The 12750-nt window shown below is 46.3% G+C and overlaps 1 protein-coding gene across 2 annotated transcripts in view; it reads right to left on the bottom strand.

The window, feature by feature from the left end:
• KIF5C (kinesin family member 5C) overlaps positions 1 to 12750 on the bottom strand; it is a 151383-nt gene that overhangs the window by 81453 nt on the left and 57180 nt on the right. For both annotated transcript variants that reach the window (XM_084893034.1, XM_084893035.1), the window contains exons 3-4: positions 8883 to 8956; positions 2487 to 2591 (exon numbers count right to left, since the gene is read on the bottom strand). In XM_084893034.1, coding sequence (XP_084749160.1) covers positions 2487 to 2591; positions 8883 to 8956 — 179 coding nt within the window. The remainder of the gene's footprint in view (positions 1 to 2486; positions 2592 to 8882; positions 8957 to 12750) is intronic.

Genomic DNA, 12750 nt, shown 5'->3' with positions numbered 1-12750 from the left:
TGTGAGGCCAGGTAAAAGAAAAATAAATAGGCATTGTTTGGCATTAAGAAAACACATATTCAGCCCTAACCAGTTTGGCTCAGTGGATAGAGCATCCACCTACGGACTGAAGGGTCTCAGGGCATGTACCTTGGTTGAGGGCACATACCTAGTAAGGAGTGTGCAGGAGGCAGCTCAATTGATATTTCTCTCTCATCGATGTTTCTAACTGTCTATCCATCTCCCTTCCTCTCTGTAAAAAAAAAAAAAAAAAAAAAAAAAAAAAATCAATAAAATATATTTTAAAAAAGAAAAAGAAAAATGCATATTCAGAAATGTTTAAAATCACTGTGGGACCTACTTTAAGGGACAGATTTTTTTCTTTTTAAATATATTTTTTTTTTTTTTTTTTTTTTTTTTAGAGAGAGGAAGGAAGAGGGATAGAGAGCTAGAAATGTCGATGAGAGAGAAACACCGACCAGCTGCCTCTTGCACACCCACCATGGGGATGTGCCCGCAGCCAAGGTACATGCCCTTGACCAGAATCGAACCCGGGACCCTTCAGTCCGCAGGCCGACGCTCTATCCACTGAGCCAAACCGGTTTCGGCTAGGGACAGATTTTTAATATTGCTTTAATCAAGGCCCTTTTTCTTGATTAGGCCTGCCCTAGAAACTTGGGTGTTGTTCCTCCTCTCCTCCCCCTTCATGCTGGGGCTGCTCTTACCTTAATAACATTCTAATGGGAGACCCTATTTTGAGGGCAGTAATTGGTTTAACATCTTATTCCAGGATTATCCCTTAAGAAGCCCACAGTAGTTGGAGGTATTTAAATGCAAACAGCCTTAAAGATACACTAAGCTCCTAAATCTTGATCCCATCAAAGCAACAAGCATCTGTGTCCTTAGATATAAAGAACCCTGGCAAAAAGCTGCTTCGGCCAACAAAGGGAACATAAGGAAAAAGATTCGCCAGATGCAATTTATAATTGGGCAGTCATTGCCTTGTTTTTATATAATTTATGAAAGGTGCTTGGCAGAAATAAAAAGGATAGAATTTTAATATAATGGAAAAGTTACTGCATGTGCTGGTCCGATCACGAGCTTAATCTCAACTCTGCCAATGACTTGATCTGTAACTTTGGACATCTGGATCTATTTCTTTGAACTTCCGTTTCCTCGACTCTAAAATGCTGGGACTAGTGGAATAAGGTCTCAGCTTTCAAGGATGATCAGCCTCTTGACTGATCTGCTCAGCTCCACATCTTCTTAGAACTGCCCGGCCCTGTCCACCCTGCCCCAGTCACCACGGTGGGGGACAGTCAGCCATGAGCATCTTGGACACAGCTAATTGGAACTGGGGAGCACCTACTGCAGGCTGGGCCAGTGGGCCAGCTTCCTAGGGAATTAGGAATTAGCAATAAGGGAATGTGGAGAAGGGGCTGCCATGGTGCACCACACACACACACACACACACACACACACACACACACACACACCAAAGAAAGCAAGAAGGCAGAAATGTAGAGACTGTAATGAGTGTGGTGTTTCTTTTTTTTTTTTTTGGGGGGGGGGGGTAATAAAATACACCAGAATTAGGTAGTGATCATGGTTGTACAATTTTGGAAAGAGACTAAAAACTATCAAATTGTATACTTTAAAAGAGTGAATTTTATGGTATGTGAATTATAACTCAATTTTTTTAAGTTAAAAAGGTAGGACCTGGATTTATTGCTTTTCCACAACTCGGTCCCCTCCATGACTGCTATCAGATTCTCTATCTTAGAACCACTTCCTCTGTTTGCTTAAACAAGTGGCTTTCAGTCACTTGCAAACAAAGAAGTGCCAATGAATATACCCCAAATACCAACATGAATTTAAGCAAAAACGTAAGTTCTGGTTTAAACACACAAACAAACAAAACAAGGGAGAGAAAGAGAATTCCCTTCCCCAACATTTCTCAGCATGTGCTCCTCAACACACTGGTGCCAGGGAGGAAAAGCATGCCCAGCCAAGCTGGCAAATGTAAGTCCCCATGTCCCCTTTGCAGACTCGCATTACACAATAGCATCCCTAAGCAGGTGATAAATGTAACACTGTACAATGAGGCATGTTCCCAGCCTATAGGGCCACATAAGTATTTTCCCTGGTAACCATAGCATTCATACTTCTATGAATAATAAGAGGGCTGTGTTCCACGGAACACACTTTGTGGACCCACTCCAATCATATCTGTAGGAACCCACAGGGCAAAGGGCAGGAGTCGGGCAGCTATCAAGGTGATTCCATCCAAAAGAGGGCTTTTATCTTAATTCATTATCTCAGTAAACCATCCAGACAGCTAGGCATTACCTTAATTAGTAAATAAAAAATGTGGCTCTGCTTTCGCACAGGAATGTCATTTAAATGAGAGAAGACCATCTTTTTCATGTGTACACAATAAGAAGAAAGCCAAGAAACACAATTTTGGGCTCCGTTTCTTTTCTCGGGTCTCAATCAACGGCACTTACCTTGATGTGAAACTCCAGGTTTTCATCCATGGAATATATGTGGTCAAAGATGTCGTGTGCGATCCGTGGGATGATCCCCATGAGTTGAGGGTCATGCAGCTTCCCCTAGTGGGAGAAAAACACAAGCACGGGTGTTAGAGCACCGGAAAACATATGAGAAAAGACCACACCTGGTTTCTTAAACAGAACTCTGCGGAACAGAGCACCCACGCATGGATGACTACTCCCTTGGAGCCACCCGCATGCCAGCTCACCAAAAGTTAGCCCAATAACTCCACGGGTCCGGTTTCTTTCCCAGCAGAGGACAGCGTGTTCTGCGAGGTTGTGAGGTTGTGAAGGCCCACAGTGTTCCTTCCTGCTGCCACTCAAGTCAGGGTGCATGTGAGTCAGTGGGTAGGAAGGAGGAAGGGAAGGAAGGAGAATGGCTGAGAATGTATGGGTGATTATCACATACCGAAAATGTGGGTTTTGTTTTTGAATTTTTACAACCTGACCAGAACCTACAAACCCAAGTTAACCTGCTGTAATGCAGTTACCTTGAGAGCTGACAGATTCATTAATATCATTATTTTTTAAAATATTCCTTAAGACCCTTGTTAGAAAATACCTTCATCACTTTGCAAACCAATCAAGAATATCTATTTTATTAATTTCTTTTTTTTAAATCTGTAATTCCCAGCCTGAATTGTTCCAAATAATGTTTGGCAGTTTCTAATCCATAAATCCAAATGTAAGATATTCTCTTATTCTTTACCTCTTTTTTCTAATTCTATTCATTTTATCTAAGGGGTATAGGAATAGATTGATTCTTCTGCTATGTGAACTATCACTAAATTAATTTTTAAGATCCAGACTTTCAAAAAGATACTAGCAGGTTATGAAAGCAATTCCTAAAGAAGAGTTCTCAAGTATTTAAAGCAATAGCCTTAGCATGGACCTGGGTAGACAACTCCCAGAGAGACTGATCTTTATCCTCACCCAAGTATAAAATCATTGATTTGAGAGAGAGAGAGGGAAAAAAAACAAACACCAATGTGAGAAAGAAATATCGATCCTGCTTATGCCCCAATGGGGACTGAATCTGCAAACCAGGTATGTGCCCTGACAGGGAATCAAACCCACAACCTTTTGGCGAGCCACCGGCCAGAGCCCAGAGAGTTGTATTTATGCCCACACTCAAATGAACACTTAGTTCAGTTACATGTTAAACAAGCCTTCAGTGAACAAATGGCCTGCATCTAAGTGGTCACTGGCAACTATATTCCCAAAGAATTTTTTCAGACCCTTTGAAAGTTTTAAAACTCTGGGAACAAATGGACCTGGAAGACAAGCACAAAACCCAGCGTGCTCTGCAGTGTTGCAGGGAAGCCCCACAACCTTTCAATATTGACTCATATCCTTGTTCCAAATCTACCCAATAACTGGAAAATTGCTTTGTTTTTCTCAATCAAACCCTCTGTTTCCTTCAGGGGTTCACCTGATAGTGCCTTGCTAAAGGTTGACCTCCAAGCCAACAGTTGAGTTACCAAAAGCAAGAAGTCATGTGATCCAGCACTGGTTCTAGTCTCTGGCAAAGCTCTCCTACCTGGGAAATTGGGCACCCCTTGGAATGTCCTCCTCTGCTAAGATCCTAAATAATTTGATGTGTTTAGATTGCTTTTTAGTTTGTACACTCCCTAAAGGCAGAGGTGACCCATGCATACGTGCTTAACCCACTGCTTATACTTGGTACAGCATCTACTGCAGAGAATTATTGTGGAATTGAAATGCAACAGTTATATATAAAATAAGTGACAATAAACGTTAGCATCCTATTATTCAGTTCATAACAGGCTCTCATTAAGCAGTTGTTGGAGTTTATTTGACCTGAGGTCTGAAACATATTTCTACCCCACACCATTAATATGTATCCTATGAAGCAACATCAAATGACAGAGACTGAACGGCTCAAATGTTGGTCATTTTAATTTGCATAAACATGTAACAAATCAAATACTGGACCTCATTTGCCCTGAACTGTGGAAGCATTGGCAGAAATGACACCTGCGGTGAAAACACAGATCTCTCCAGTCACATGCTGTGACACCATGGCGCCAATCTTAACTCAGAGTCTAAAAGTTCCCCACCCCCACTCTCTCCAGAGCTCTTTAATAATTCATCACAATCCTTTAGCTTCTCCTCAGTATCCACAACCAAAGAAGAATGATTGATAATCCAAATATCATGTGTAATGGACTCGAATCTGTTTCCCTAGACACTTTCCCTTGCAACGGATTTATCTTCCAATTGATTCCTCGTTTATACAGTACTGACATCCTTTGCTTGCCTTTGTCAGGGAAAGAACCGAGGCAGAACCAGTGGTCCATCTAGGACGCTCCCCGTTTAGTTTCCCTGAAGCCTCCACCCCAACAACACATGAGAGGGAAGCACATGTTCATTTGGAGACAGAAGTGATCCCCAATCTACTGCAAGCTTAAGGACTGAGATGCCTGATCTAGCACATAAGCCCAAGAATGGTGGGGGCCTTTATGCTCAGTGGACTGAGCCTGCTCAAACAATCTGTGTGGCGGGGAAAGGGGAAGAGGGGGAAAGGTTTTGATTTGTGAAGTGTTGTGTGTGTGGTGTGTGTCTGTAGTGCATATGTGTGGTATGTGGTGTGTGTGAAATGTATATGTGTGGTATGTGGTGTGTGCAGGCAAAGTCTGGGTGTGAGTGGTGTGTACAAAGTCTGAGTGTGAGTGGTGTATACAAAGTCTGGGTGTGAGTGGTGTGTACAAAGTCTGGGTGTGAGTGGTGTGTACATGTGTTAATATGTGTGGTGTGGGATGATGGTGTGGGGGGGTGGGGGTGAGACAGAGGTGTTCCATTAAGAAGACCTTCACTGCTTCTAGGCTAATTACCTTGCAAATGAAATACACATGTACACACATACAACAAATATTAACCTCGGGCAATCAAAAGTGGTAAAGAAGCAGACGGCTATCAGAAGGGAAAGGTCCTTCGGGTGGGGAGGTGTGGGATGGCTTCCTTGAGGAACCGATTCCTGAGGGACGAGTAAGATTAGGGACGGGCAGAGAGGATGCGGGCAGAGAGGATGAGATGGAAATAACATAGCAAAGGTACATGAACCAAGAGAGAACGATGCTCATTCAGAGAACAAGTTTAATTGGCAGTAGGATCAGGGATGGATTTCAATAGCAAAGAAACGTATCACTTCTTCATCATGCCTCTCCCAGAGAGCAAAAGAACGTTTTTTAAAATATTTGATCCTGCATAATCTTCTTCAAAAACGTCCCCCACTTCTGAGAATGGCCTTCTAGGAGCAAGTATGAAAAAGGAAACCAGACCCAGGCCAAGGGCCACAAAACAACACTCCCTTTGTTCCAGCCCCGGCTGCCTCCTCAACCTCCCAAGGAGGACGTTTCCTGAAACACTTAAGATGGGAAAGCAGGCAACCACCAGCGCAATGCACTCAGACAGGCTCGTTAAAACCACTTGGCGGGCTCTCTCAGCAGCAGGGCAGCCCATACCCTTTCGCTGGCCTCAGGTGTCCCTTCGGGCAGATGGAAAAACACCAGTGTCTCCTCCATCCATGTCAGTGTGCTAAAGGCCATGAGGTAAGGCTGAACCACAGGCGGAACCACAGGCAGCCTCTCCCCCACCCTGGCAGCACCCAGCAGCACCACCTCCAGCGCAGGCCTCCAGCGCAGGCCCCCAGCCCAGGCCAGGCCGCTGGGCCTGCCGCTCAGCACCAGCACTCTCAAGGGTTTCATATTTTTACTGAAAATCCACCTTAAATGCTCCATCTTCAAAAGCTAATCTTTCCCAATTTTATGTAGGCTTATCTGTTTGTTCCCCTCAACAGAAGGTAATGGAATCACCCCTGGATGTCAGAACAAAAATGGGGGGATTAACATGAAAACAGCTTTACAATGTGACAGCTCTGTCCATTCGGCGCGTCCACGTCCCCTCCCCAAAGCCTCTGAAGGATCACAGTGTGTAACTCCGAACGGCAACATCGCTCCTTTCAGGCGGTGCAAACCCCGCAGGGTTTCTTTCCATTTAATTGCGTCCCAGGGTCCCGGATTTCTCGGTCTCCTGCAGTCTCCACGACGTTAGCTTGGGATTCCTTTTTATTCCTCTAAAAGATCCCCTACCTTTTCTCCAATTTATAATCACCCCCAGAAAGAACCAGATTAAATGGGGTGGGGGCACTAGGAAAGGCCTCACGTCCCCCACTCCTTCCTCCTGTCGGCATGAGGATGTGATTTACAAAAGTCACCCTCAGATGCTCTCAGCCTGTTAAAACCCACACGGAGAGGAGGGCCACGGGATTCAGGCGGCTGTGAGCGTGATCCACAAAGAATCCAGTTCCCTTTTGGTCCCGAGTCCCTCTGGGACTCAGCACTGCTGCAGCCATGGTGGGGCTCATGCCGTGAAACACAGAAGGCTGGAGGTGCTCTCATTAACCAAATGCCTCCAATTTTAGTTTTAACTTGCCGACACACCTCTTTGCCAGCATTATGCACCCACTTATTCTTCCCACTCTCAGATTTTACTCTAGAATCTTTCCTTCAATGGTTTACAATGTAAATACCTGATATTTAGCGAACGCCTTGCATTTTCCAAAAATGCTTAATCCCTAAAGCTAAAAAGGTCGCTCTTGTAAACATTCTCTAAGATTTTATAGAATTTTAAATAATGCATTTGGGGGAGGTTGTTGCTGTTTTGTATATTATTTGGTAATTTTCCCAAGACCTAGATTAATTGATATCCTCAGGAGATGCCCTCTCTCTTTCCTATGCCTTCTGACCTAGGAAGGAGCTTCAGTCCCAGGCTACTGGAGTGGGTGGGACTTGGAAAATGCATAGCAACAACTCTTCTCCAATCTAGAAGGGTAAGGGTCTGGGACCCAGTACGAGGGGCAGGCGAGGGGCTGGGGCAGCAGCACGGGACCCTGGGCCTGCGTGCCAAGCTGTGCTGCTGGAGGAGGCCGGGGTCAGGAGGCAGTCCTGCCCTGCCCGGAGGAGGTGGCAAACAAGCCTCGTGCTTCCTTTCATCTGTGCAGCCTCTGAACCGCTTTGTCTCCAGCAAAATGGTGAAAGCGAGTCAACACAACAGAAATGAGATCCCCAGAGTCACACCCCACGCTTGAAATCAGTGTGAGCAGAACATCAGCGCCCCGAGGATTTTAGCCCCATGCCTTTGAAATCTCCTCTTCAATAGGAATGATTCATAAGCTAAACTGATTCTGCAGCAGCCGTCTCCGTGATATTCCCAGGAGGGCACCGTAAATGGAAAAGCCTAAGCTTGAAGGATTAAGGATTCATCTTACCCCTCTTAGAAACTGAATGCCCCCAAAGTTTCTCAGTGCAGTCTCTTATAATAACCACTCTTCCGCCTCTCCTACATGCCAGGTGGGCCCCGCCTCAGAAGAAAGAGCTGGCCCTGAAGGCCTCCAGGAGGCCACGGGGAAAGCAGGGAAAGAAGAGGTTCGGGATGTGCTTTGTCTGGAGGACAGCCTGAGCCACAGAGCTCCGTGGCCCACAATCAAGCTGGGGTCACACGCTCACGCGCCCACAGAGGCCAAGTGTGTGAGTGAATGAGGAAGGAAGCTGAAGATGAGTTCATACTCATTGTGTGCATGGAGTGGGCTGGAGCAGACCAGAGAGCCCAGCCCCATTCACATGGGTCGGCCAAGGCCAGGGCCCCCACAAGTGTATCATTTTAACAGCATCAAACCTCTCCTAGTCCCACACACTAGACATGTGAATAGAAACGTGACCAGGACAATGAAGATCCCTGCTTTGAAGCTCACCCTTAACAGTATGGTGAAATCTTACCTAGTGTTGCTAGATCTTCGGAATTTTAAACCAAATTTGGACACTTAAAATTGTGTGAAGTCATTTCATTTTAAACATTGCCTAAAATTATAAACAAAACCAAAACACTGTGCAGGCCAAACAAAAATACATCTGTGGGCTGAATCTGGTCCACAAGCTAACTTCTTTCATCTCTGACCTACAGTTTTTTGCATTTCTGAGGAGACGCCTCCCCAGGGTTCCTCCTTAGGATAATGATTTCCACAGAGATTTTCTGTTAGACTGGGCTTCAGTCCATACGAATACTCACACCCCTGCTTAGCCTGTTGATGATAATTTTTAATAAAATTATTATTACTATGACAGAGCTATTAACAAAGGACTTTTTTTAAAAAAAAAAAAAACTGAACTCCTGAGATTTTATGACTTTCCATTATTTTTAAACTCTTAAGGATACAATAAACTGGCTAAACATAACCATCCCTTAACCATCTCTATTGCCCAGTCAAAGCCACATGCACTTCAAGTTGTGTTCAGTCTCAGAGCCTGACATCGCTGCCCGCTGCAATCGTACCTCCATGGTGTGCGTTTTTCCTGACGAAGTCTGTCCATAAGCGAAAATTGTCCCATTGTAACCTTCAAGGACATCTGCAAGCAAGAAAAAACAAGTGAAATTAGCCCATTACTCTGATCATATGCATATTTTTAAATTACATTTTCCAAATGGTCCATCTCATTTTTCACACAATTGATATTTCGACTCCATTTGCTAAAATTAAATTTTTAAGTAGAATTGTGAGGGAAAAGGCAGAAATGAGTCTCTCCCGCTCCACAAACAAGAGAAATGGACTCACGTTCCCCCAGAACTTGTTAGGGTAGAGGGAAGCAGACACACACACTTCTCCCAGGAACATCAAAAAATTACGGAGCTTATATTTTCCTTTTAGTAGAAAGATACTTGGGTTTTCTTCTCTAAGTTGCTCTCTTGGGATCAGCCAGGGGAAGAATCGTTATTTGTTCCCTAAGTCTCTGGAGTGAGGTTCAGAATAGAATTTCTTTCCTGAAGGTCTGATTTGGGTTGGTCTGAACCCTGGCCCAGGCGAGCTCCTTGGGGAGGTTTCTTGTGAAGGCCGCACCAGAGCCCCTGCAGAGGGAGCTGGTCCCGAGCCGTGGGGGCAGGCCCCGCTCTGTAAACTGAGCCACACAGCAACAATCCAGTCAGCCCAGACATCGCCAAGGCCCTGACTCGAAGTTAATGCCTCTGTTTTTAGCGACTGAACCCATCAGCATCGGGGTTCCCTTAATGCACTGCGAGCACTGGGCACCGGCACAGGGCGGCAGGCTCCCATGGGGATGGGGAGGGTGTGATGGAGCCTGCTATGTGCTGAAGATTATCTGTGGGAAATTCTTTCAAAGCAGCAGAGGTCATCAAAATACATTGTGTGCTTGTTTTCCTCCTGCATCCACATAAACCTCATGGAAAGGGGAATGGTGCATAATGAATATCCTTGACCACCCTCTCTACATAAGGGGAGGAGGCTTCATTCCCCAAAGGGTGGTGCCGGGAGAGGACCCCACCCAGCTGTCCTCTTCAGGGAGGGAGCCAGGCAACCCCTCCATCTAGCTCAGGTCCTGATCAGGTGTTCGTGGCTGGTGGGTGGGTCTCTCTAAATTGTGTGATGCAAGCTGGTTTTTGTTGTTTTGTTGGATTTCCTAAAAAAAAAAAATATTTAATATACATTTTACTGATCTGAGGTTACTGAAGTCTGAACTGAGGCCAGAAAAGAAAGTGGGATGTCCGTTAGGAAACTAAGAAAGGGAAAATTAAGTGGCAGGATTTGTTAAATCGTAGCAGCCCTCAAGATTTCTCGTCAGGCTATACTGAGAGAATGTTCACACATATCAGACTTCTGGTAATGGTTTCCCTGGTAACAGGGAAAGCAAAAACTTGAAGAAGATGGAAGGGCTGGAGGTTCAAGCTTCAGTTTTCACGAAAATGCCAACTTTGTCAGACAAAAATTTCCTCAGAGCTGAAAACAGTGGCCAGAGCAGAGAGCCTCTACACATACACGAATGTGATAAGCTTTGAGGGACCCAGGAAAAAGGTACTGCATTTTGGCTGTACTTTTATTTTTTTATTTTATTTTATTTTATTTTATTTTGATATTGCATTGATTAAAGCTCGGGACAGGGAACAAGGGAAGGCCTGGGATAGAAGAAGTGGCAGGAGAGCCTAGGGCTGCTTTGTCTCTGGAAACATGGGAAAGAAATAAGCCCAGACCCGGCTGCCGTCATCTCCCTGGGAAGCCAGAGAAAAACAGCTTCAGGGTAAGCCCAGGACTAACTGACGCTGCCCATGCTCCCCTGGCTGCCAGTCCCTTGGAACTGAGGAGAGAGAGATGTGCCTCTGGGGGAAGAATGAGAGAAAGGGGAAGGTGTGATGTGCTCCTGGGAGGGAGAGTGTGCTCCTTTCGTTGTATTTTTAAAATTCTATATTCATGGCACAAACAACTCCAGGCAACCAGAATTCTAGCTCCATCACCCCACTAAAACTTCTATTTCTTTCTTTTTTTTTTTAATATTTTATTGATTTTTTTACAGAGAGGAAGGGAGAGGGATAGAGAATAACATCAATCAGCTGTCTCCTGCACACCCCCTACAGGAGTTGTGCCCACAAGCAATGTACATGCCCTGGACCAGAATCGAACCTGGGACCCATGATTGAGTTCATCCACTGAGCCAAACCGGTTAGGGCAAGCTTCTGTTTTGCAGACATTAAACATCCCCCCTCCCCGCCACATCCCCAACCTGAAAGGGCTTCCATGTAGGACGCACTCTGGGACCCATTAGCTCAGGCGTTAGGACAGGGCTAAAGGAGCCAAGGCCGAGGGTCCAGCTGCCTCTTCTCCTGGGATTGGGCCCCTGGCCACCCTACAAGTGCCCACGTTCCCAGGCGGCGGGGACTCTGAGCAACCCACCACACCTCAGAGCCCGCGCCCCGCTGGCAGGAGAAAGCCTGTGCGGGCTTCTTCCCCTGCAGAAAAGCAATGGGGCCGGGACACCAGACTGGGCCTCCCAGATGCCCCAGTCCGCCTCCCTGACTCGCCGCACGCTCATCAGAAGGCAGCCCCGCCAACCCCAGGCAGCTATGGCTCACCGAGCGCCCGCGAAGTAAGAACTGGGACACATGCGTGACCTTGTGCAGTGAGGAGCTGGGGAGCACATGGAGCTATATTAGAGAATCCCTGATTGCTTGCTGCTGCTATTTCAACACTGAGCACAGTGCTTTTCTTTTTTTAGGAAAAAGAGAGAAAATAAAAGCCCAATAGAACAAACTCCACTTGGCCTTAAAGTCTTTGCAATCATGTTACAATAAATTCATTGTTGAAGAAACTGCCTAGGGCTCAAGGTTGAACGGAGTGATGGCTGCTCTCTATCAATTCAATTCTGAATTGGAAGGTAAATTAAAAGGAAAAGGAAAGAAGAGAAGAGAAAAGGAAAGAAAACAAAAGGCCCTCTGAACCCAGTGTTCTCTATTTTCTCCCCACTCTGCGTTGGGGAGGGAGCTTGTTTGTTTACTTGCTTACTCTAAGTGTGGTCATTTCCTCCAGGTGGGAAGGAGAAGTGGGTAGAGCTGAGGGGGGAAAGCACAAACAATGCTTTTGGGGACGGACCACTGAGAGGACAGGAGCCGGAGGCCTGAGCTAGCGCCACACGAAGCCACACAGCCACCCACCATCGCGAGCAGAAACAGCCCACAAAAGGCACTTTCATCACGGTGAGTGGCAGCTCCCGGGCCAGAGGAAAGCATTTGTTTCAGTCTCTACGTGACAAAAGCCACAGAGCAGGGAACCGGCTCAGCCAGACAGAACCTTCCTTTGTGACCTTTTCTGGCGTGATGTGATCTCAGCTCACACCACCGGCCAGCAGCACCCCACAAACACAGCACACGTCCATCTGGTGGCTGAGCAAACCCCAGAGAGTCCACTGCAGGCGGGAAGGGACTTCTCCTCTCCCAGGAGGAGAGAGGAGGGGAGTGGGATACTTGAATATACTTGTTGTCTCTTCCTGCAGCCTCAAAAGCCAAGTTTTCAGTCCTAGTTTCGCTAATTCTGAGCCCAGGCCTTCCTGGAGCAGAAGGGCTAGTTCGGTTGTCTGGTGAGAATTTGGGGAGGGTGACATCACACCTACACAGTGTTCCTCCCAGCATTGCAGGTGAAATGGCCTGGCAGCGGCACCAGGGCCTCTGGCACCAGTGGCTGACACACAAGTCATCCCAGCTTGGAACCCTACGGCTCTCTCCAGTCAAACAAAGAATGCAAGTAGCCCATGTGCGGAGAACGTGGAGGCGATCCCGCTGAATGCCAGGGCCAACCAGAATGCTGGGCTAACAGCCAGCCTGCAGTGCAGCCACTGCACCCAGGTGAGGGCCTGCGGCACCT

The sequence above is a fragment of the Pipistrellus hanaki genome (genome assembly GCF_964339955.1).
Source record: "Pipistrellus hanaki genome assembly, chromosome: 8".
NCBI classification, from domain to species: Eukaryota; Metazoa; Chordata; class Mammalia; order Chiroptera; family Vespertilionidae; genus Pipistrellus; species Pipistrellus hanaki.
Note: the sequence above shows the minus strand (reverse complement) of the source record. Positions and strands in the feature narration are given on the sequence as shown.